The 25,397-nt window shown below is 35.2% G+C and overlaps 1 protein-coding gene across 5 annotated transcripts in view; it reads left to right on the top strand.

The window, feature by feature from the left end:
- The window catches only part of STXBP5 (syntaxin binding protein 5), a 114,771-nt gene that overhangs the window by 49,327 nt on the left and 40,047 nt on the right, over positions 1-25,397 (top strand). For all 5 annotated transcript variants that reach the window (XM_086631509.1, XM_086631510.1, XM_086631508.1 and 2 more), the window contains exons 7-15: positions 92-175; positions 9,772-9,895; positions 11,388-11,466; positions 17,509-17,663; positions 18,682-18,754; positions 20,944-21,091; positions 21,499-21,566; positions 22,622-22,662; positions 24,607-24,827. In XM_086631509.1, the coding sequence (XP_086487635.1) occupies positions 92-175; positions 9,772-9,895; positions 11,388-11,466; positions 17,509-17,663; positions 18,682-18,754; positions 20,944-21,091; positions 21,499-21,566; positions 22,622-22,662; positions 24,607-24,827 (993 nt within the window). The remainder of the gene's footprint in view (positions 1-91; positions 176-9,771; positions 9,896-11,387; positions 11,467-17,508; positions 17,664-18,681; positions 18,755-20,943; positions 21,092-21,498; positions 21,567-22,621; positions 22,663-24,606; positions 24,828-25,397) is intronic.

Here is a 25,397-nt window from a genome sequence, read left to right as displayed (position 1 = left end):
ATCTCTTTGGAGCAAGAACTACAGGCATTGCAAATGGTATTATTTTGCCTTATCCTTTATAAAGATTTAATGTATCTGCTTATTATTGCAGCTTCTGATTGGCTTTGAGTCTGGAACAGTGGTATTATGGGATCTGAAGTCAAAGAAGGCAGATTACAGATATACACACGATGAGGTAATACTTTTCATCTGCCTCACTATATGAATATCATTTGCTATTCTCATAATGATTTTTTTTTATTTCTTCTGCTTCTATCACCGGTGTATCAATAAATAGGTCTCTCTGAAATTGCAAGTACTTAAAGTTTTCTCTAAAAGAGCCATAGTTTGAATAATAGAAACTTTAGGTGGAATAAGTGTTCAATGAGTTTAGGTTTGCGAGTCAATGAATGGTGACATGGATTGGATTTCTTTACTGATTTCAGGGTCTGGGGAGGGAATCTTTCAGATCTTTTTTCTGCTTATGAGTAGGGTGAATTTCACCTGTGTTAAGAGCTTGAGTCTTAAATTGAAACAAGATAGATCAGCAATTTCTGTAATTTGTAATCTGTCACGTATTCTGAAAAGTGTGGAGGCGAAGAAGAAACCACTAAGTAGTCTTGTTAGGACACTTCTCTAAACACCTTTTCTTTGCAGGATAAGGTCAAGGTTTAAAATAAAACTCAGGGAAGTTTAAAAAAAACAATGGCATTGAATGACATTTATTTCTTTAAAACTTGATTCTTGAGAGAGTGTAGGCTTTTTGTAAGACTGATTAGGAAAAATCATTCAACATAATGTGCAAGTTGATGTATTTTACTTACAGTAACACAAAATTAGTCTTGACTTACACCTCATTGATTGCTGAATGACTGTATCATTGTTCAGTACCAGCTAGGCCTATTTCTTGTATCACTGTGGGTGTGTTTTCCTTAGCTCTGTGCTGTGCTGAACTTTTCACAAGACAAGACCTAGGTTTATTGTGGTGATTCTGGCTCAGTACTCATGCTTGTGTGTGTTAGCTCTAACAGTGAGGAGTTTGAAGGGGGAGTCTCTGAAGTTTAAGCCTTAGATCATCAGAGCTGTATTGGAACATCAGAGCTGAATTAGGTTTCTTTATGTGTTCAGATATGTCTGTATAAAGCTCAAAGTATGTTATGTGAAGAGCAATTTTCTACCTTGCAGTTTCATTGCATGCATCTATTTAGTTCCCTCCGTTGCTTTGTTTCATAAACTTACTCTTAACTCCATCATCTTTTTCTACTCTTAATCAAGCTCTTCCTATTCTTCTTGCTCTTCTCTTTTTTTTAACCATACTATTTTATTTAATTAAAAAAACGCAACAACATAGTAAATTTCAGCGTGCCCACATCTTGAAAACGATGTGGAATAATTGTTTTGTTTTGGTTTTGTTTTCTTTCTATCTTGATCTTGATACTGGATTAGCCTTTTGAATGCTGCAAGCACTAAGCAGATACTTCCTTGGAACGACCTAGAGTCTCATTCTTCGCTGTTAATTGTCAACTCTAAGTCCATTGCGTTTATCCATAGTTTCACATTTACATAGTTGGACAATAAACATTTTTAAGTCTTTCTGCAGTTCTTCCCTTGAATCTTGATTTCTACCTTGAGCATGCTGGTACTGTCAGCAGACTTATCAGCTTACTATGCTTGTTCTAATTTTCCAAGTTACTTATGAATAAACTGAGCAGCATAGATCCCTGAAGGTCTCTACCAATTACCTTCATCCATGAACTAATCAGTTACTGCTGGCTTGTCTTTATTGTAGCTTGATTTACTTCCTGATACCTTAACCAATTATTCATCTGTTCAAGGATCTCCGGTCTGTTTGTTTTTAGTTTCCTTTGAGAGATTTTTGAAAGACTTTGAAAATTGTGTGGACAGCTTAATTGGTGTTTCCATTAGCCACATGCTTGTTCTTGAAGGCTTGTTGGATACAATTTCCTTTTACAAAAAACATGTTGACTTCTCTTACATGATATATTCTACTCATCCCTGTTAACTCTGTTCTTTATTAAAGTTTTCTTACAGTTTCTGGAAACTTACCTAGAGTAGAGACTATGCTGTTTATTTTGATTTTCTCTGGATTTTGTGGCCTGTGTTTAAAAACTGACTCCATACTTGTCAACTTCCTGAACAACCCTCATTTGTAAGGTTGCAAACAGGAGTGAATAGTTCAACTGTTGGATCTTTGGTTTCCTTTAGGATTTATAAGTGAATGCATCTAGTTGTTCAGTTTGGGCGTTGATTGCACAAGAGGTAACGGAATACCTTGGGTCAGATCCTTTAGTCAGATCCTTGGGTTAGATCTTTACTAAAGAAATGTACATTATCGTAAGTTGGGAATGGATAGGAAGGGGAAAGAAAAAATGATGATCTACAGAGTGAACTTGATGAGTTTCGCTGTCCTCATTAGTGTGAATCAACATACAGTAAAGTTACTGGGGGAAAAAAGATTGGCCATTTAAGTCTTAAAAGTTGAACTATGCTTCTTCTGTGAGTTTGGATTGCCCTTTAAGAAAAATACCTCTTTAGATAAAGAATTACTGTGTGCAGTAATTTGTTGATTCTCATCCATTTAACATTGTATGACAAGGAATTTCGTCTTCAATGGGCGAGTTATTTAGACATAATCATCTAAGGGAGAACGTAGAACAGAATAATATTTCTTTTTTGAATTTGAATTCGCTACAGTTATACAGTTAAAAGTACTTCTGGATTCTGGCCTGAATGGCATAGAAATAAAATGATTAATATTGTCTAACAACTGAAAAATGTGTTTCTTGAAAGGTGCCATTGCAGAGAGCACTGTAATTGGTTCTGTAATTGGCCTTGAGAGAAGATCCTATCGGATACAAAAAGGATAATGAATAGAAAGCTGCAGAAAGTGGATGATGATGTGTGTGATAGATATGTCTGTATATCTGTCTTTTTTTTTAGTGTGAGCCAGGTGAGGTGGGGCTTCTCCTGTAACTTTCTTTCATTTTATTCTTCACTGCCTCTCAGTTTTGTGTTTAGATGTAAAAATGGAGAATCTCTCTCAATTTATTCACCTCCGTAACGTTATCTTTCTAATCGTATTATGATCAGTGCTGACTAACTAGTGGCCTACATAAATATACTGTTCTTACTGTTTTTCAGCTAGCACAGTTTTAAGTAAGTGAAAATAAATCATAAGAAATGCAGAAGAAACAGGGTGGTTTTATTGTATGTTGGAAGAATATAATGATATTGCCAAATAATAAAAATTATGTTAATTTTCATGAGCAGCTTCCTTAACAGAAAATAGAAGTGCATTCTCACTTGTGTAATGCTGAAAGAGGTCACTGTGGAAAGGTGGGTAACTTTTTGAGTCTTAGACAAATAACACCATAACTGAAACTGTGAAAAACCTTGACTGGCAATGTTGGAATTCTGATAAGGTAATTTGTGCGTTCTAGTTAAAAAACTTAGCAATTCAAATACTTACCCAAAAATGAAATGTCTGGGTACATATGGTAAGCAAATAATTCTTCTCAGTAGCAGGTTAGTACAGTTGTGTAGATTTTAGAGTGGAAAATCAGAAACCAGGGAAATTGACTGAATTGAACAGGATACAGGAAGAGTATGACTAACCAAGGTTTTGTGTAACACAAGAGTAACTAATAGACAGTTCTAGGCAGAAATAATTTAATGTATGTCTAGTCTAAACTTGACTGATGCACCTTGATTTTTTTTCTTTTTTCCCACATTTGAGACTGATACTAGTTTTATTCTCTTAATACGTAATATGACTTCAGAGTTGAAAAACTTTGGTCAAGAAGATGCAACACAATAAGATTTTTAAAATATGTAATAGAAGTAACCATAATATTTTTACAAGGATGTTGTAGCCAGGATGTAACACAATTCATACTTTTTCAAGTTAAGCTTGTTCCTGAATGGTTTTCTGGAATAGCTTGTCTCATTGACTAGAGCACTAAGACATCTGCTCCCTTTTTAACCAAGGAGCCTAAAAGATTAGTGGCCATATTCATTCATTATTTAGCTCCTTCTCCCTTCTCTCTCCAATAACAAATAATTACTGCGACATATCATAATTATTAAGGTATTGCAATGTCTTGCCAAGGTTTTTATTGACTAGCTTAGTCTAATCTAAGACTGTGTTGATGCCCGAAAAGGCAGTCTTATCTGGACCACCCGAGTGATGTCTTCCCATAATTAGCTGTGTCTGCATGGCAGCACAATAAGTCACAATAGAATTAATTTTTTTCCCCTCTTGCTGTATGCCCAAGAAAAGCACCAGTCAGAAGGACCCATTGCACATGAAAACCTAAGGTTGGAGGAAAATGTTCAGGCTCTCTGACAATGTAGTAGTTTCCTGACTCGAGTGCACACAGAGCGTAGCAGCAGTGGCTTATCTCATGAGATCTCCTCTGCTTCTGATAAGTGTGGCACAGAACAGAAAGCTCTCTGCTGTTTTGTTTCCTGCTGGCAAACCTTGTAAATTTGAATATTACTGTGCACAGAAGTTTTCTAGCTCTTGTTTTCTGTTGATTTCCTGGTTTGGTGGCTTTGTCAGAAGCTTTTCATACACTGACTATAAGGACTGTATTCCATCCATGAATGTGTTTCACCTCTTCTCTCACAGAGGGTAACACATGTGACATTGTGCCCTGTAGCAGGAGCAGGATTTTATATCCTTGGCTCTCCATTTGTTCTTGATCGAAGCTCTTCTGAGTGTGGAGTTGACAACCAGTAAGGAGAGAACAACTTAGTCCCATCTTGTCATACTTGTAATCTGGTGCAGAGCTGCTCATCAGACACAGGAAATGCTGTTTGGTCTCCCTTCTTCCTCCCTGGCTGCCATCTCAGACTGCTGAAGTGTAGCAGGGGAGGGTTGAAGAAAGATCTTGTTTGGTGAATCAAGCCTGCTTATCAGCACTGAGGAAACATTCCCTGGCTCTAATGCTGTTGAAACAAATAATTCTTCTGTTACTGGTTAACTGTGTAGTCCCATCACTCTTGTAAAATCCATCACCAGTCATTGCAAAGATGATCACTGATTCTGTGCCTATTAGAAATTGCAGTGCTCTACCTGGAGTGTGAGCTTTGTTGCTGCTGGGGGTTACAGGACTGACATCAGCAGAGCTTGACACTACAGCACAGTTGCGGTTCTGCATGACGTCAAAGCACAAGATGTAGCTGTCAGGACCTTGGAGCTGAATCCTCTCCAACTGTGCAGTTGTATTTCTGCAGCAGTGCTGTGAAGCACACTTCTCCACTTTGTTTGAGTGGTGGTGCCTGTTAGTGGGTGACTGGGCCTCATCAGGCATCATGAAAAGGATGGCCAGGCACTTTACCATAAAGACGGTTTGCTGGAAATTTTGCCATTGAATTAGTCTCCTCCTCTCTCATCACTTTGTAGCTGGCATTGGTCTTAAAATATGTAACTTGAGGGTCTATGCAGTCTACCACCATCATTTGATGCAACTTTTTGACTCAAAACTTCAGGTGTGTCAAGGGGTCCAAATGCCATCCTTTGTGATCTTCCTCTGCTAAGGAACAATGAGAGTCAAACTTCCTGCATGATCAGAGGTTTATGGAAAGATACGTGTGAGATTTCCTCAGGGAAGAAACTGAATCCTGTTACCTTTTTTGTTGCTTCCTGCTTGGTTTCATTCCAGATTATCTGACCTTTAGGAAGCTTTCTCAAAGCAAATTCCCATGCTGTGATGAGACAGTCTTATTTGTTGCCTGAAAGCTAGATCAGTGGAACACTATCCGTGCTTTCTTTCTGTCTGAACTTCTGTTCATGTTCTATGCCCAGCACCCTCCTCTGATAGTTGCAGCACAAGTATGCTAGGAGCACTCATCCCAAGGACAGGAATGCTTGTGGGGGGGCAACACCACCACCCCTAAAACCTTTGTAATCATATTTCTGCTTAACCATGGCTGGGGAAGGCAGCTCTAGGTCATGATCAGTATTAGTGCTGGTTGCTGGCATATTCTTCCCTCCATGATATTCTAGTTCATAACAGAGAATTTAGTTAGACTTTTTTCTTTACTTTTCTATGCTACGAATGAGATCCTGAACTTCCAGTAATGTATACTTTTCATTATAACAGCAATATTTGTATGTTTAAAATTAGAAGAATGCACAAATATAACGTTCTTTTCAGAGAATTTGGAGGAAATTATCTGTGACGTAACGGGATTGCAGTTGTGAATGAGCTTTTATTTAGAAAGTTTCTTTGAAACCCTTTCCTCAAAACATCCTTTTTGTCTTGGGCAGGGTCAGTGGAAAAACAAGACTAAATTCTTTTTGCGTCATTCTTAAGCCTTTATGTTCAAACATTGGGGATTTTTTTAAAAAAAAAGTTATGCAGAATACAGTTTATACTGCCAACATTTCCCATACTATATTTTCAGCTATGAAAGAAATAAAACTAATTTCTCAACTATTAGTTTTGTCTCTAAAAAATTGAAGTGCAACTTTTGGAAACTAAAACTAGTTTTTTAATGAAGTCTGTTTTTTAAGTAGTATTTTGTTTGTTCTGATTTAAAGTAAGCTTTGATAGCATTAATGTATTATAGATTACTATTTTTAGACTCAATGTTCTGGTACATGCTTGAGTGTAAGAGATTATTTCACAGCATTAAAAACATGTCAAAGTAGCCCATGGGATTAAGGGGAGGAAGCAACCCTGACATGTGATTTGCCAGAAACCAAAGCATGTCAATACAGTCATTAGGCACTTGCACATTTCATTATATCAAAATGATCTTCATGATGTATTGCTATTTAAGTTCAGTAATTACTTTTTTTTTTTCGATTTGCACCATTTTTTTCCTATTTCTTGCTTAGGCTATTGACTAGAGAGCTAGCATGGATACTCTAAAGTTACTATACTTGCTTTGAATGTTTTGGTAAACCTATAGAAAAGGAGTTGGTGTCATCATGTGTTCAAGTTTACCAGAAAATACTGCCCATGTCCGTGGACATGGAGGACTAATTATAATAAGACAGTGAAATCTGAATAGACTACGGTAAACAGTCTGTTTTGCAGAATAACAAATCTCATGTCATGGACCTTACCAGTCATGCACAGTGTATTTCAAGCTCAATTAATGGCACAAAAGAGTAAAGGATCATGATCAAATCCAAAGACTGATGAAAGGAATTATCCATGATTCTTTTGCATTCTGTGGGAAAGCATGCAGAAACATTTTGCCAAAGATTGTTATACTTGAAAAGCAAGTAAGGAGGTGCATTTTTTAAAAAAAAAGCCAGTTTAGTTAGATTTTTTTTCTGAGTTGTTGCAACTGTATTTACAGTACTCTAACTTGTTTTTCTAATACCGAATTTAAAGTCTTTTAGAAATAGAGAAAACTGCTTCAATTAATATTTTTTTTGTATCCATATCAAAGTATCAATACATTTCTGCATGTATCTTGTCTTCCGGGATGACAGGATACAAGGAACGGTCTCAAACTGTTCTAAAATGGTACACATATAGTCAGGCGTAGGGTTGAAACAGATTGGTAGGAATTGAAAAAAAAGGGGGTTTTGTGTATGTATTGTATTAATTGAAACAGTTAAATCCCCTTGGTGGAAAAATACAATAAAAACTTGAATCTTTATTGATAAACTTGTCTCTTAAATTGTGAGGTTGTATTTAGAATTATTAATTTTTGTACCTCTAAAGAACCAGGAAATAATAGTGGAACAAGAAATAGTAGTGATTTCTAGGGTTATTGACAAGCTATTGCAGCAGTAAAACTGAACTTTATAAAATGCTTTTAAATATGCATTCATCTCTTTTAAAGCTAGTGATCTACTTAAGATATTTCTGTAGGAGACTTGCATATGCAAGTTTTTAATTTTGTTCCTCAAACTTTTTCAGTTTCTTGCTTGTGATTGGACTTCAGAGTCCTAGTCTCTCTCAGGTAGCTGTTGCAGTCATTGCAGGAATGTTTCCTTCTGAAAGTCATGTGTGTTCACCTTCTTTGCAGGAAGTATAGCAGTCCTTTTTCCACACAGGATAATCTTTGTGGAAGCTGGTGAAAGTGAGGCTTGCTTTGTGCACAGCCTGCCACCACATAATACTCTAGGATGGTTAGTTTTTACATTTCTGGTTGTTTTGGCATATGTAGGACAGTACAGTCAATCATGCCGGGTTTGTTCATAATAACTAGATTTGATGTTTCTTTTATTTTCCCCACCCTAGAAAACACTTAACTGTCTCAGAATTTTTGAAACAAACTTCCATAGAGTCCAGAACAACTATCTTAACTTTGAATCAAAGTTAAGGAAGTAGTAGAAATACTTTTAATAAGAAACCTTTAGTTATAATAAAGTTAATTTAAAGAATTGTTAAGATAAAGGTTTTTTGTAATAGAGCATTCTCTGTGTAAGTTCATGTAAAGATTACCTGTGTTTGGTGCATGTTTGTAAAGGGAAGGATTCAGAATGTTAGTGAGGTCAGGACTTGGGTTACCTCTGCAGACTACTCTCAAAGATACAAATGCTTCATGCCTTAAATACAGCAACAGTCCTCTGTGGTACAAGTGCATGATTTTGTCATAAGGGATTACTGTCTGTTTGGAATCCATGTGGCTGATGATAGATTCCACAAAAACATTTGAGACACGGTTAAATCAGAACAAACTGGCTTAAGCATACTGCTGTACTATGGTACCAAAAGGGTACCAGGTGAAGTTTTAAATCAAGATGAGAATTAGAATTAGAACTTTGAGAGTTTTATTCTGGATCAGTAAGTTTTCTTTTTCTTTTTTGAAAAAATATGTTACTTCTAGGGGTTTTTTAGTGTCCAGGAAGCTATGTATAGATTTGCGGCATCAGTGGATTCTGCCTAATTTTTCTGTCTTGGATGTTATGCTTTCCTTCAATTTCTAGTACTATTAATCATGGGGAAAAAAAGTCAAAACTCTTGCTGGAAACAGAAATGGTACTAATCTTTTCTTACTAGTTAATCTCTTTGCCTTATTTGTACTCTTTGCTTCATTATTTGATTTTCTCTTACCTTAAGACAGCAACTAGATTTCACTTAGCTATTTTCTGCAGTAAGATTTCATGCGGCATAGCTTAATTATTCTATTTCTAATTTTATGAATAAAAAGGTCTTTCTGTGTTCTTGGAAAGATTTACTATTAGATTCCTACACTTCCCTGTACCTCAAAACTTCCAGAGCAATGTTAGAATATTTATTCAAGCTAATATTTTCTTACCATTCATCGTGTCCAAAAGAAATCCTATCATTACTTCTATTCTCATTTTATCAATGTTCTCAGCCCATGCTTGCTTCTCATGCATATCCACATAGGCATCTGAAAATGCCATTTTAAAACTTTGACTTTAATAATCCCATCAATTAGACATTTTTTGTATGGACAGTGTATTTTTCCCAATAATAAAAAACTTTGATTAGCAAAGCTCAAATAAGTGCTTGCAGTTATTCTCTGCATGCTACCTTTTGTTGAAAAATACTTAAATACTACACTCGGAGGAGTACCTTTTTCCCCTTGTAATTTGTAATTTTCTCCTGTAATGTGTCATTGCAATGAAGACAGTATTTTTCATGGATAACGTATGTCTGAAAAGTACTTGCGAATGGAAAACTTAGTATGGGTAAATTAGGACATACTAAGAGCAGTATGATTTAATTAGTACATTCTCTAATTTCCTTTTGCTGTCATTGAGGAAGGAGTAAGAAGAAAATGATACTAAGGTACTCATACTGTTATGTTTTTTTCTCTTTTCTTGCACAGGCTATCCACTCTGTGGCTTGGCACCATGAAGGAAAACAGTTTATTTGTAGTCACTCAGATGGTACATTGACCATATGGAATGTCAAATCTCCTACCAAACCATTCCAGACAATCACTCCACACGGTAAGATGAAAATGAATACCCACCATTTTTGACAGCTCTTAAAACATGGAGAACTTAATTTTAATAGGAGTGTGTTTTGCAAAATCGGATATTAAAGATTCATTTGCAGTGCAAGTAAGAGACTTTGTCATGTCAAATTCTGATAGATTTCATTTAAAAAAAAAAGCCAGTCTTTATGAAACAAGAATCCAAATCAGTGCAGTTCTGTCTAAATCTCTGGACTTTAAGATGGCCTTTCACACAATAGTGTTGATCTCAAAATTAGCTAATGCATATTTTGCAGGGCTTGCTTTTGCTTGACATTACAATTCCATATGTTGTTTAAAATACATATAAGCAAGCATCTGTTTCATGTATAAATGTGTAGATTACCATAGAAATTCTTGGAAAGGTTTGCAGCAGAGTAACACTAGCATCTGGTAAGATGTTACCACTTCTCAGAAGTCTTACATTAATGTTAATCTAAGAAATTAACATTACATGTTGTTCTTCTGTGAAATATGCTATTGCTCTTCAAAAAAGCTGTGCAAATGTCAGGTTTACATGGTGTCCATGTGTCTAAGTCGTGTCTTAGCAACTTATTTACCTCAGATTCTGAAGTGTGAATGTAACATTGAGGATAATCTGTGAGGTTACAGTCATGGTACAAGATGCTATAGTTAAGCATCCTGGTTTACCTCTCTGAGCCTCCAGAAAGTCCATATTAACTGTGCTGGCTGTGGACTGGAGTGGAAAAGGGAAGCTGTGAATTTCTCTATGATCCTGTAGCAACCAAGAAATTTAAAAAAACCTCGCTGCTACTGTAATAGTAAAACTAGATAGACAAGACTAACTTTATGTTAAAATGTTTGGGCCTATTTAATGAACTTTTTTTCAATCTTGGGCTGCAAATTAAATTTTCTGCAGAACTTTGTATTTCTAACAGACTTTCTCAGTGTTCAGGTAGAAAAGATGTATATTTACACTGTACTCTTAATTGCTACTGACTGCATGGGAAATTGTATCTATAGAAGCTTTAGTTGTTAAAAGTGCACAGGAGAGAGAGAGAGGGTGAGCCTTTATGTTCAAATTCAAGTTTTAGCCCTTAAGGGTAACACTCAAACCATTTTACTTGTAAGCTGACCAATTTTAATTGCAAAGTGGTAGACATAAGATTAAATTTTACATCTCTCAGTGCTACTTAAAACAATTTTTTTTAGGGAAGGGTTATAGTTTTGAAACAAAAAAAAAAACCCAAACACCAAACCGAAAAAACCCACACCAAAAAACCACCCCACCAAACAAAACCAATCCCTAAACCTAAATATTCTAGGCTGGTGTATTGAGTTTAACAACTCTTCAATGATATTATTCCAAGGCATACTCTGTAATTGTCAGAGGTGTTGAATGCATGTTTGTTTGAATGTTCTACTTTGTAAGTTGCATAGTGAATTTCATAATTTGTCATCATGTTACAGAACTGAGATTAATATAAGAAAATAATTCACTTTAGGAAAGCAACTCAAGGATGGAAAGAAGCCAGAACCTTGCAAACCTATCCTTAAGGTGGAATATAAAACAACTAGAGCTGGGTAAGACTTGTTTTGTATGCAAAATTAACATATGTAAAACAAGTGCATCTTTTTGGGAATGTACTTAAGTATCCCAACAACTGGGAAGTGATCTTGAAGTCATTGAACTATGGTAAAACAGGTGAAATAGTTTTTGTAAATCAGATATTGCTGGATAAACTACAAAACCATATGTGAACAAATTGCTATATGCAAACCTTAACTTAAGATACTGCTGATGCATTATCTTCATGATGCTTCCATGCTACTAAACTCATGTTTTACTCTGTGTTTTGAGAATATTAAAGAAAAAAAGGCTGATAAAGCACAGAAGACACTGAAGCACAGACCCGAAAAAACTGAACTTTGACAAATAGTAGCCTGATGTGAATATTCTAAATACATGTTCCTTCCTAGAAATGTTACTGACAGAAGCTTTTCCGGTAGAGTGCAGTAATTTATGCAGTGAGTTGTGCCTAATTATGCACATTGAGAATGTAACAAAACAGTAATTGCAACAAGAGGCTCAGATGGAATTAGAGTATCTTGAGTAGTGTGTTTTGTTACCAAGACTGCAATTAGTATTGAAGGATTTCATGAACTGTATGGAATTTCTTTTATTTATGGTTCTAAGTGCTTTAAAGTTCTTGAGTAAGAAGTGCAATATAAAGATAAAATATTCATGGAAACCTGTTCAGCTATTTGCAAAAACTGATTGGGTTTTTTGTATTTTTTATTTTCTTTTACTTCTGTGAGAGTTTAGGTATTGTTTTCATTCGCTTTCCAGGCATTCAAATCTATAGAAGATGGTTACTTAATTGGTGTAAAAACAGGTTTCTATTACATATTGGTATACCCATACATGTAATATCAGTGGCTTTGTATATTTTTATCGTTTGCTATAGTGAGGTAAATAGAAATTTAAATGTGTCTGCTTCCCAGTTGTATGAACATCTATGGTCAACTGGAAAGCCATGTTTTAGTTGCAACAGTCTACATCTGTCTGCATATTCCTTTCTCAACTGAAATATCTGGTCTAAAGAAAGATACAGATAATGAAAAGTAGTCTCAGCTTCAGCAAGTTGCAATTTCTGCAATCAAAAGCCTTCTGTTGTGGATTGTCATTCTGAAGGAAAAGATTAGTTGAAAGCTTGTTCTATGCAGTTGTAATATTACAATGTGAAAACTAGCTGACTTTTCACCTAGCGTAAAGAGGAGCTTATTCTAGTATGATTTCTAAGAAAATGTAGTTCTTTGGGGAGACTGCTTTTTCCTAGTGAGGGCTTTTTTCTCTTATGCCTTTTGTTTTCCAGTGTTCATCCAAACAGAATGTTTTGATGCATTTCAATTTAATATTCTCTAGTATTTTCTCCATATTCAGTGTACTTCTAAATCTATAACTGTTGTGATACTTTTCCAGAACACTAATTAAAAACAAAACAGAAAACGCAAAACCCTATTTGCACTGTGGTGGTGAAGCAGTGCACTGAAAATCTCCATTTACTGCCATATGTACTTCAGTTCACATTTGAATTTTCAGTTTCACTTGTAATCTTATTAAAAGAATTTTTAAGACAAGGCAGAACTACCTTTCAGTGTTTAAAATTTTGATAGTTTTTAACCAACTGAAATTGATTAAGTATGAACAGTATAAAATCTTGACTTTTAGCTAAAGCACTGTGATTTGTTGTTCATAGTTTAATTTCTATAGCACAGGAGAATCGTTCCTGGACAGGACCAAAGTTTTTATAGCTACTGAAGGAATATAAGAAACAAATCAAATAAACTTGCTTCAATAGCAGTGTGTTCTAACTGTTCTTCAAAAACAAACCAGAAGTACTCTAGAAAAGACAACAAAGCCAAAAAGCTTAAACATTTTTAAGAGGTACTGTTTAATGTATATTTAAGTTATTTCACTTAACTTCTTTATTGTGGAAAAACTGTGAGTAACCATTACATTTTCACTTTTTCCATGTCTGTATGAAACTCTCCGCATTTTTGTCATCCCTTCTTTCTTGCTCCTCCCTTATCCAGAGTGGTCTAGGATCTAGGTTTGTTTGAGTATCTCCTCATGTGGAAAACAATTCATTGATGTGCTCTTACTTGTTTTCTTTACTGCTCCTAATTCTAATAAACTTTCAGGTGTCTAGAACCATGTAGAAGGAAGGAACATAACTGATTGCAGCATGTAGCAGGGGCTACAGACACAATTCTCGCTACTGTTGCAGCTCTTAATCTCTTCTCACTTTTTTCCTCCATTATGTTCTCCATATTGTGCAGCTGGTGTCGAGGAAACAGGAGGTCATGACACTTTTTCTGATTCTTACAGACTACTTAAGATTGTAGTTTTCCTGTTGTTGGGTGTTTTTTTTTTTGTTTAAGTCTACTGTGAATAATGTCTGCGAAGTCTGCAAAGGCAAAGTTGTTTACCCTACAACAATAGTGTGTCTGTAGCTTTATTTCTAGTAGAATAGATGTAGAAAGGTTACTATTGACAGTCATCCTGTACTTGGGCTAGGGAGTTGAAAGACAAGCTCTTGGCATATTCCTTGAGTCGAACTAGCATATTTTCCAGTCTGAGCATATCATCATTGTTCTACAGACTCTTAAGTTCATCTAAAATACTCCATCTCTTTGGGAAGCAGTGAGTTCGGAGGTAGGTTACCTTTTGAGCTCAGGGTACTAGATTCCATGTTGCCTTTTTGTGCATACTTTTCTGTCTAAAGTGAATCTAGAGAAACCTTTGAGTTTCCTAATGCCATTTCCCACCCCTCCAGATTTAGTCCATTATAATATTTACTCTGGTTGATACTAGCATTGTGGTAAAATTGCCTAAGCTTATTCTTCACTACTAGAGCTTTTTATAATAGAAAATACAACTCAAAAGTCTCCCCGTAAAATGTAATCAGAAAGGGTATTGTCTTGGTAGGTAATGCAGCTGTCATTGACTAACTGTAGGACAGTAGTCCTTAGCAAAATGGATGTATATAATTGGGACCCAGAGGTTATAGTAGTAATGAGATTTTCAGGTGAGTAAAAGCTTTTGATCTGTTAATGTAGTTTGAATAGTACTATTTTGTTGTGTGAGCCTTGTCGGTTCAAAAGCATGCTTCCCAAGATGAACTTCAAGTTTTCCAGTCTTAAGCTAAACTAACTCTTTAAGTCTTTTCTACCTTTATTACTAGGAATTAACTTCTTGAAAAATTCACCATGGCTTGAAAAGTAAACCAACTGATACTAATCACCTGACTTCTGTATAGACTGTTCTCTCACATCCAGGTTGCCAGAAACTCTTTGACATTTGACAGTTTACTTCTAAAATTGAGCAGAAACATCCTCCAGGGTTGACTGCCACTCAGCTCTCAGTTGTATTATGGACTCATACACTGCAAGACCTAATCATCCTGTGTCTTGTGAAATTTTTCTCAATGAAACATTGTCGCCTTTGTAATGAATTTTTTGTAGTGTTCTCATGAGATTTTACAGATTTAACTGATAAAGAAATTCATGTAAAGAGATTGTATCAATACCTGCTGAGGCAGAACGATTTCAAAGAAGAATCTCTGTATTAGCAGCTGCTGCTAAAAATGCTATATATCAGTTCTCCAAAAGCTGAACACTGCTTTTTGTTAAACATTTTCCCTTGTTTCAGGTAGGTAAGATGTAGCTATCAGTTGGATCTATATCATCTGTTATGTAAAGTATAGTACATTTTTTTTCTTTTAAATTATACATTTCTATTTAACATTTATGTGCATAACCTTTTAATATGTATCACAACTGAAGGACAACACTTGAAGCATTTAATTAGAAAATGCACAGCTTGTGTTTGTGGTAAATCATTGTTCCATGAAAATATGAAAGGCTCATGCACAAACTTCTATTAATCTCTCTGGCAGACTAAAGTTAACTTTAATCTTTGACTCATCTGTGAAAAATCTGTGTGACAGATTCGTGTAATCCATTCTTAGCTCTTCCATTCTTTGCTTCATAAGGATACAGATTCTGGCAAATCTGTCCAAAGCAAGTTGATTACCTTGAGAAATAATACCAGGAGCAACCAGCATGCAGTTTTCAATGTGATATATGAAACTTAGAAACTGAAATTTATAACTTTGTTATTGTCAGTTCATCTTGGTGAACCTGCAAGTCTGATAATTACTACAAATTGTCCTGGCAGCATTATTGTTGAAAAAACTGATGATTTTGTGAAGACAAAAAATACTGCAATAAATCATTTAGCACAATGAAATACCGCAAGTACATCACACCAGTATTTTCTCTTCATTGACATCCTGAAAAATATTAGGTTAAATTAAAGTTTGTCCTTTTCTTGAACTTACTTCATGGACCTGACCATTAAAGATTGTGTGAAGTTCCAATATGAAGAATTGAGATTAAATGAAAACTTGGAGAAACCTTACTACTTTTCTAGAAACAGAGTTTCAGCTACTGTTGGAGGCATGATACTGAACTTGGTAGACCCATGGTCTAATTTATGGCTGTTTCTTTGAGTTCTCTTCCTCAGCCAGCAGAACTATTTGAATCCTATCAACTCTCTTCAGTCATAGGGCTTTCTGAAGGATCAGACAGATCGTGAAATAATTGTAGAAACTTGAAAACGTATCTCAGTGTGCTTTGCCTTCAATGCTAGAAACACAGAGCACATTTCACCAAGCCTGAAACTCATGAAAGGCAGCATGTACATAAACTAAACCCTTCGTGCACAGTTTTCAAGAAGAAAGATGTACTTAATATGTCATATTTGTTTCAAATGCCAACTAGTGAAAGCCATTTGGACAGTATGGAAAAGATAGTGTTATAGGAAAAGACAAAATATCTCTTCAGCCTTGTTTTTACAATTTGTCAGGATGGCTTTTTTCCTCCCTACAAATTTTTTTCCAGATACTTATGTACTAGCTGCTTCCAAGGTAGACACAAACAAAAGGGTAGGATTTCTACTGAAAGTAAGCATTGGAGTAGACCAGAGGAATTTCATGCATCTAAGTGCCTTTTTTTCCCTCTAAGAATATAACCTGGAATTTGAGGCAGTAGTCAATAATGGATGAAATTTCTTGAGCGATATACTTGTAAACAGTCAGTCTGCTCTTTAAAAGGTGGTATGCCCTTTTTAAAACATAAACAATATTAAAATGAGTTATGACTTTTGATAATCAGGAAGGAAAATACCTAGTAAAACAAATATACTTACTTCCTCTTTGTTTTTCAATAAATGAAATACTAAACTATGGGTTATGTGCATATTGAAGAAAATGTGGATGTGTTTAAAAATATGTTTCTGTAAAGGCTTCAGAAATTTTTGAAGGGAAGCCTCTAATCTTTCTCTCAAGACTGGAAGAAATATTTTTGCTTTACTGTACTCAGCCATTTATTATGCAATAGGAGTGGTCTATGACATAGAACTAATTTCTTGAATTTTGTGCATTGCACAGGGAGGGGAAATGGATAAAATGTCTAGAGTAAATGTGTGATGAGAGAATTATGTGGGTGTTTATTTATGCCCTTGCTTCTTAGAAGATGTTAGGTCTTTGAAGCTTATCAAACAGCTGGTTGCTTCTCCAAGACAGTCATATTACTGTGACTGCAAAATTACACTGTTTGTAAAATTGTTCATCTTGCAAAATTTAGGGTAATTCTGTACAAGAAGTAAATGGGACTATTTCTTCCTGATCCTAATGGAATATTTTATATTATAGATAAATGGGACTGCTAGCAAATCTGAATCTGCAGTTCAGTAAAAAAGAAAATTCTGAAGTTTAACAAAAAATATAATCTTGGCAAACACTTACAAAGATTGGTTAAATCAGCAATATGGAACAAAAGGTTTGGAACAGATATCTGACTTGAGTTGTAGTCTTCTGTCTCTTGGTTTTTAAGTTTTGAAACACATACCCAAGCTACACATGGCATGGAGGGCTGGTTTGCATTATTCTTAGTGTATCTCTGCTTAATGATATCTCACTGAACTTTATTATAAGGTTACAAAATCTGTCTCTTTTTACTTATCTCGGCTTGATCCTAAATTCCTCTGCTTTATTCCAGGGAGCCTTTTATCATTCTCTCAGGAGGCTTGTCATATGATACTGTCGGAAGACGACCCTGTTTAACCGTTATGCATGGGAAAAGTACTGCTGTACTAGAAATGGATTATTCTATTGTTGATTTTCTAACCCTCTGTGAAACACCGTATCCTAATGGTAGGCTCTGTCAAGATTTTTCTCAGTACTTTGACCTCTTCTCTCTGGAGTTTTATCCCATCAGAATATTCTTTACTATTGCCTTTCTGCTTTTTCTCTGGGGATCAGACTGCAGCCGCAACATCTGTTATCCCTGTTGTCTCGTCTGTTTTGCTTCCCAAAGCATCATAATATAATAGTTTATTATAAAACCTATTTTGTTTCTAGAAGAGTGCTGATTACTGGTTGCATGGTTTTTCCTTTTGTTTTAATCTCAAAAGCATGTACAGACAAAAAAGTAGCATTACAATTTTAAGCTGTAGTTTCTGCAGCAGATGTGTTCATCAGTATTATTTGACTACATAAGACCTTTCCAGTCAATGCTGAATCTTGATTAGCATATGTGTAGTACTCTTAACTTCTAGTGACTTTATTCATTCCAGTACTCGCATGAAGTTCATCACTAACCTGTAATCTGTCTTCTGCAGAAGGGACCTTTTTTGTCATAGTTTAAGTAGCTGACTCAGATCAATAAGTAGTATATTTCTGATGATCTGCCTAAAGGAGGGCAAGGTGAACTTTGGAAACTCTTTCAGTTTCCTTATTTTAGTGTTGCCAGCTGTCTTTCAATCCATTTTGTAAGCAATTAGAATTTAAACCCCACTAAATACAAGGAAAAGCAGCTCAGGGGTGGGAGGATGTTATTGTTATTTATTGTTATTGTTCAGTAATTGACACTTTCTCAAAAACGCTGCTTATACAAGTTCCTCTGCATGTTCCTTTTCCTATTGTTTGAGCTGTTTAAATGGTTCTAGCAAATTTGAAAAGAGGTGAAAATATTGAATTAAAGGGAGAGCGTGGCTTTTCCAAACTTGACTTGGAATATTCGGGGCGATGAGTGTGTAAAATACCTTCAGGAACTGTGAAGTCATCTAAGTGTCTTCTACTTTCAACTGATAGAGTGCAAGGACATTCTTGAGGCTGTGCAATGCAAGAACTACATTTACCAATAAGTAACTTTATTCTTTCTTGTTTTCAGACTTTCAGGAACCATATGCTGTAGTTGTTCTCCTAGAAAAGGACTTAGTACTGATTGACCTTGCACAAAACGGGTAAGAATCTTGCGTAGTCTTTTTAATGATTGGCTGCAGTGGTCAGCCTGTTGTTCTGCTTTATAGCTTTTTAATCTACCGTAATACCTCCCTATCCAGAACATAAAATTTTGAATATTAAATATAAGGTTTCTTCAGCAGAACTGAGAATCTTTATAAACTAACTTTTCTCAGGTCAATATGTAGTAGATGAGTAGAATATTATGTGACTTTTTTCCAGGCTTGATTGACTGACAAATTACTCATGGATCACAGCTGCTTCTTAGCTATCAGTTTATTTTAAAGTTGATTCCTTAGTGCTATGAGGGAAGCTTGGAATTTTGGGGAAGAGAACAGGAGGAACAACTGTTCATATCAGCCAAAGCTACCTGTCTTACACTAAGTGTTGTTGTCATCACATAAATTGATAAATTGTCGTCACAAATACTTGCTGATTTTATTGCCAAATGAATTGTTATGTGTTTTGCTTGAAGTAACTCAATACCTATGCAGTAAATATCATATACATAAAATTAGAACGGTAACTTCTACTCCCTGGTCTACTACTGTGCTAAGAGGTTGCCTAAAAGTAGTATCTTATTACAGTTTTCACAACTGATACTTACCTCACACATTTTGAGTCTCTTGTTACTTTGCCCATGGAACAATCTGTATACTCTATTAGTGATGATTAAAAATTCTAGATACTGTAAAATTTTTTTATCAAGGATTTTGAAATCAGTATATGCAGTAACAACTAACTATTAAGGGATTAGTAACAGAGGAACCTGTTGAGTAAGATCTTTGTAGTAATGTTCTTGTTTTAAAAGTCACCCATGGTTAATGAAGAAAAAAAAGATATAAATCCTTATGAAGAACATCCTTCTAGGGTAAAACAAAAACCTGTAAATATGTGCCCTCGAAGTCAATGGTGATACCTTAAATAATGAAGACTCTATTGAGTTTGGAAGAAGGTCAAGTTTAGTCCTAATATCTCTGCAACTACTGAGCAACTTCATTTAGATTTTCCCAATGTTAAATGGCCATATGCTGTATCCAGAATTTGTTTGATACACCCATGGCATTAAGCTTCCAACATTCATATGTTGAAAGATTAATAAAACAAGTTTTAATGAGCTTGACATAGAAAGGTTTGTACAAGGCTTTTTTTCTTAAGTTAAATAGTTTGCAGTGCCTGAAATTTGAAGTTATGTTAAGACTGATTCAATTTCATGTTAAAAAATCCTCAGTAGTTATGTTTTTAGAAGACGTATAATGGTCTCTGTTATGATTGACTTGCAAAGTATTAATTGTTTCACACTTGAGAAAAGCAACAAATTGAATAGATTTTTGCTACAGGCTTCCTTTTGCCCTGTGTTATCATTTGAATTTACTGTGTTTTCTTAAAATTAAGCCTCTTTCATTCGATTTGTGGAAAATTGTTTCAGCTTTCCAGATAGTCTGCATACCAATAACTTAAAGCTGTGTTCATCTGTTGTTGCTAATTTGACATTGAGAAGCTTTGTCTATTTTGCTTCCAAAAAAAAAAAGTGTGCATTTCTTAGAGATAAAGGTTCTTTGAACACGTATATGTTTACCTCTTTGTTATTGGCTTTTTTCCTCATTAAGACTCTGTTACTTTTCTGATGGACGTGGTGGTGGGAGTATATGTGTGTGTGCGCTTGCTTCTAATTGGTAACTGAGTATTGCTATCTGTAACTTTCATAAAGTGATCTTGGAGTTGGATGTAGGTTATAAGAAGTGCTGGACAGCCTTCTGTCTAAGAACGGTATAATAATACAACGTGAAGTAGAGCCTTCCTGTCTCTCCCTGAAAGAAAAGACGGAATAGTTAGAAATAAATTCATAGCTCCGCATTTTTACAGTTAGGACTTGGTAAATTCAGTTTTTCTATAGGCTGTTAAAATAGTAAGCTTTTAAAAACATGAAACTACAGGGAATAGCAGTGTTCTAGAAATATTCTAGAAAGAGTACAAACTTCAGGTTCTGTCTAGAGTACTACAGTATCTTGATAGTGTACTGGGTGAGCAGTAAAGTTGCATAGTGTATTTGTTCATAATCTAATTTCATAAGCATTTATTTTCTTCTGTATAAAAAGAATGTGAACTTGGTCTTCAGTGCTTTACTTCTGCTCTGCATTAAAAAAATAAATTTCTTGAATTAACAGTCTTCCTCTTTCATCTCTTAAAGGTACCCTATATTTGAGAATCCCTATCCTTTGACTATACATGAATCTCCAGTTACCTGTTGTGAATATTTTGCTGATTGTCCTGTGGACCTCATACCTGCGCTCTATTCAGTTGGCGCTCGACAGAAACGTCAAGGTTACAGTAAGAAGGTACAACATGTAGTGCATACGTATATATTTGAAAACACTGAAGATCAAGAGCTCCAAACAAAAGAGTGGCCATACTAAGGCCAAAGCTCCGTCTGACTCGTTATCCTGTCTTTCGCAGTGGCTAATAGCAGATGTCTAGAGAGGATATAGCATATCTATCTCTATAGTCATGATGTGCTCGCATTGTTTGTCATATTACTGGAAGTTAAGGAACTTTGTGGAGCAGGGGTTATTGGTTTAGCCCTTATTGATTTTTTTTTTAATTTATTTTTTTCCCCGCTCTCAGCAGTGGACATGTCTAATTACTTTTTGAAGACATGTGAAATACTAGGATGTGCAGTAATTTCAGTGGCTTAACTTTGCAGTGTATGATATTTTCTTCCTCAGTGTATTTTTTAATCTTCCAGGAATGGCCTATCAGTGGAGGCAACTGGGGTTTGATCACTCAGAGCTATCCAGAGATAATTATTACAGGGTAAGTGACAGTAGCGTAGGGCAACTTTCTTAGCTGATTGAGTAGAAATGAGAATATTTTGTTCTCCTTATAGAAAACAATGTTCTAAGAGTGGTTTGAATGATTTAAGGAATTATTTTCACCATACAAGTCACTTTCGTAATCTTCATGAGGTTTTAACAAGAAAGTAAAGCAAAACATGGAAGAGAAGGTAGGAACAAAATGATAGCATGTGTTTTACAGGGATCATTATTATGATGTGTTATTTGTGATTGTCTGCTTGCTATCAGTATATCTTGGATTAAACATATTTTTTTCTCTAACTTTTGGAAAATCTGAATAGTACTTTAAAGCCTAGGAAGTCCATTAAATAGTTTTTGAGTTCAGTTCTCAAAGGGAAACCAAGTTTTTTATTTTGTAAAGGATAATCAAATACTTAAATCTGTTAGTTTTGATCTCTTTCGAGACTGATCCTTCTAATACTACTAAGGAGCATGAATGAAACTGAATTTACAACTGCAGTTCATCACTGAAAGTGAGAACACTACTAAAGTTTTTTTAGAACAGCCCATTAGCCTTAATGAGAATTAATGTCACTTTATACTACATATTGCAGAGACTTTGAGAGACAGTCCTGAAAAAAATCCAGTCATCTGATTCTCGTTTTCAAGCATAAACAAACAAGTTAGGTGACTCGTTTACACTGAAATATAGTATATTTAGGCATCTCCTTTACAAGTGCCCATGCCAAATAAAGGGCATCTTTTAAGAAACTACTCATGGTAAGGAATACCAAACTGCTTATGGGCAATGCAGGTAACTGAAATCAGTATTTAAAATGGTAAATTAGTGTTCATACAGTGGAGTTTCGGAAGTTACCGTCCAAATGTTTCTCTTCTGTCTAAAGTAATTGGGCACGTTTGTAAAATGTCATCTTCCAATGAATTGTGAAAATAAAGTGTCACAAAGAACACTAATAAAAATAGAATGATAGCCTTACATTTTCTAATTAGCAGCAAACAAATCTAACACTCCAACTAACCATTTTGCCATCTTATTTTTTTAATATTTTGTAGGCATGCTGATGGGTCAATCAAGTTTTGGGATGCCTCAGCAAGTAAGTGTTTTCAGTAGAGATTTCTTTTTTTTTCCGTGCATTTGGAGTTTTCTAAACTTATTGATTTCTCTAATGGAATATAATTTCAAATTAGGCACTCTCATTATTTCCTACCTTATGCCTCCTTAGTCTAAGTGCCAGCTAGAATGAAAGAGTTCTAAAACTTTTTAGAAGCACCTTCAGGAGCACATTATAGAGCATAGAGATACATCACAGGCACATGCATTCCTTTTTAGTACAATTGTATTTCAGTAAGTTACATCTGTTGTTTTAGACAGGAGAGAGGCATGTGTTTAAGCCATCAGCTCCCAATAAATTACAGTATCTAAAAATGAGAATTGGAAGCAGTACTAGTTTGTGCTAATAAAATGATCTAGACATTTGTGAAGAAAGGCAGGAGAGGGACACTTTGCTTCGGTGGAATACTGAAAAGACATGAAGAGGATGATCCTGTTCTACATTTCAGTTTAAGGGTCAATTGCATGTGATGGTTTGCACAGCTAACAGTGAGAAATGCTGTAAGAATTCAAATGAGAATAGACTATAGAGATGTTTTAATTCATCTAGTTCTGACTAATCTTACTCTTGGTACTTAAAAGCTGTCTGAAGCAATCTTGGAATCATTATCAGTTGTCTTTGAAAACTTGTAGAAGACTGGTGAGATTCCGAAATGCTAAGGATTATGTGGGTGTGGGAGGGAACAGATGCAATGTATCTGTTTAAAAACTGGGAGGAGGAGTAATTGAAGTGTTACAAAACTTTAATTTCAGTTTGGAGTGGGGGTGGAACCTGGGAAGCAGGCAGAATGGACCAAAAAATCTTATTGATGCTGTGTGCTTATAAATTCTGTTCAGCATAGATCTGTCAAAAAGAGATCCTGTTCAAGACATTTAGTTTCTTTCTAAAACAGACAAACCTGTTAAGGGAGAAACTGGAAGTATCCTGTGTCTTGATTTTAAAACTTCTAAATCTAATAGCACAGTCTTACAAATGAACTAGGGAAATGTGATTCAGGTTGGAAAAGGAGAGAGGACGCTACAAGTTATATTTTTCTAATGATATGGTTAGTGTTTGTAGCAGTGATTTGGGCCATTGACTAGAGAATATGTCTGTGAAGTTCGAAAGCAGCACCAACACAGACAACTAAAAGAAAGTGTAAGAAATAATTGCTATTACAATTGAAAAGGATATTGCTAATCCTTGAATAGTATCCAAGACAATTTATTTGAATATAGGATCAATGACTTACACTCAGAACTTGTGTTCAGGGGGAAAAAAAAAAGGAAGTCTAATAGATTGCAGTGTCAGTGCTGCACAAAAAAAAAAATCATTGGGATAAATAAATGGGAATATATGTAAAACCAACAAGTAGTAATTCTTTCATGATTTTAAACTGTGGCAAGACCTTACTAGAACAGTTTTAGGAAACATGTTAGCAAGGAAAATGTGGACTGATCAGAGGGCAGTGCTTTTAAATGATCAGACAGCACAAAATAAAAATTGGAGGAGCTGGGGCTGTTGAGTCTGAGAACACAGGTGAGAGGCCATGGATTTGAAATAGTGTAAGAAGAAAGAAAAGGAGCTTAAATTTCTCTGCTGTAGGTAGGTTTAAGTTATGGTTATTGCACATGTAATGAAGTTATTTGTTATAAAGAGATCCTTTGCTAAGCCTTGAGAAGCTGTGAGGACTTAGTTTTGAAGCTTAGTATATATCTCTCAGGAAAAGTTTGTTTGTGTTTTTTTATACTAACTGATTGTGCATTAGACAAGTGGTGCACTGCATAGGCACAGTCAACACAGATATTCAGTGTTCGTATTTTGTCCTCTTTTGTTGAATATAGTGGCTTTACCTATGAAGTTAATTTTTCTGATGTAGACACTTCTTAAGAGAAAAATATCTGCTTAGATCAAAACTAATTTTTATCTCTTTTGGTTTGTTCCTAGTAACACTGCAAGTACTCTACAAGCTAAAAACAGCCAAAGTATTTGAAAAATCACGGAATAAAGATGACAGGCCAAACACAGATATAGTAGATGAAGATCCATATGCTATTCAGATCATCTCATGGTGTCCAGAAAGTAGAATGCTGTGCATAGCTGGAGTTTCTGCACATGTCATTATCTACAGGTTCAGCAAGCAGGAAGTGACAACAGAAGTCATTCCGGTAATTAGTGTAGCTTTTTAAACTTTGTAAGATTTATCTATAAGGCTGTTGTAGCAATTTAGTTCATTGTCTTTTATTTATTAATAAATTAATAATATTAATTTATTATTAGTGAAATGGACAAAAACAGTTGCCTCAAAATAAGGAGGATATATTTTCGTAGAGAAAAAATAATAAATTACAGAATTCAGCAGAAGTGAAAATTGCACACCAAAATTTTGGTTTTCATTGGCTTTTTAGGTTTTGCAGCAAATTATAGTTTTGTTCTATCTATCAAAGCAAATAAGTAGTGGATCAAAACTTGGCTATATGAAAGGTAAAGTTAAAACAGAGTGAATGAGGGGTGAGTTGAAAAATCTTCAAAGCTTTTAGGGAGTTGATTTCATATTTTTTCCTTGATTCCTGATAGTTACCATCTGTCTTGGTAAAACTTCTGCAGTACGCAGAGCTAGAAGAGTAGAAGTGTGCCAGACGTGCCCTAACATCTGTTAAGGACTTTGTGTCAGTGTTTTATTCTGTATAGGATACAATGACGAGTTCTATTACAAGAAGTTGGGAAGTCCTTTGTTA

Source organism: Tauraco erythrolophus, chromosome 2, assembly GCF_009769465.1.
Source record: "Tauraco erythrolophus isolate bTauEry1 chromosome 2, bTauEry1.pri, whole genome shotgun sequence".
Classification (NCBI taxonomy): domain Eukaryota; kingdom Metazoa; phylum Chordata; class Aves; order Musophagiformes; family Musophagidae; genus Tauraco; species Tauraco erythrolophus.
This window is presented reverse-complemented; position numbering and strand designations above follow the sequence as displayed.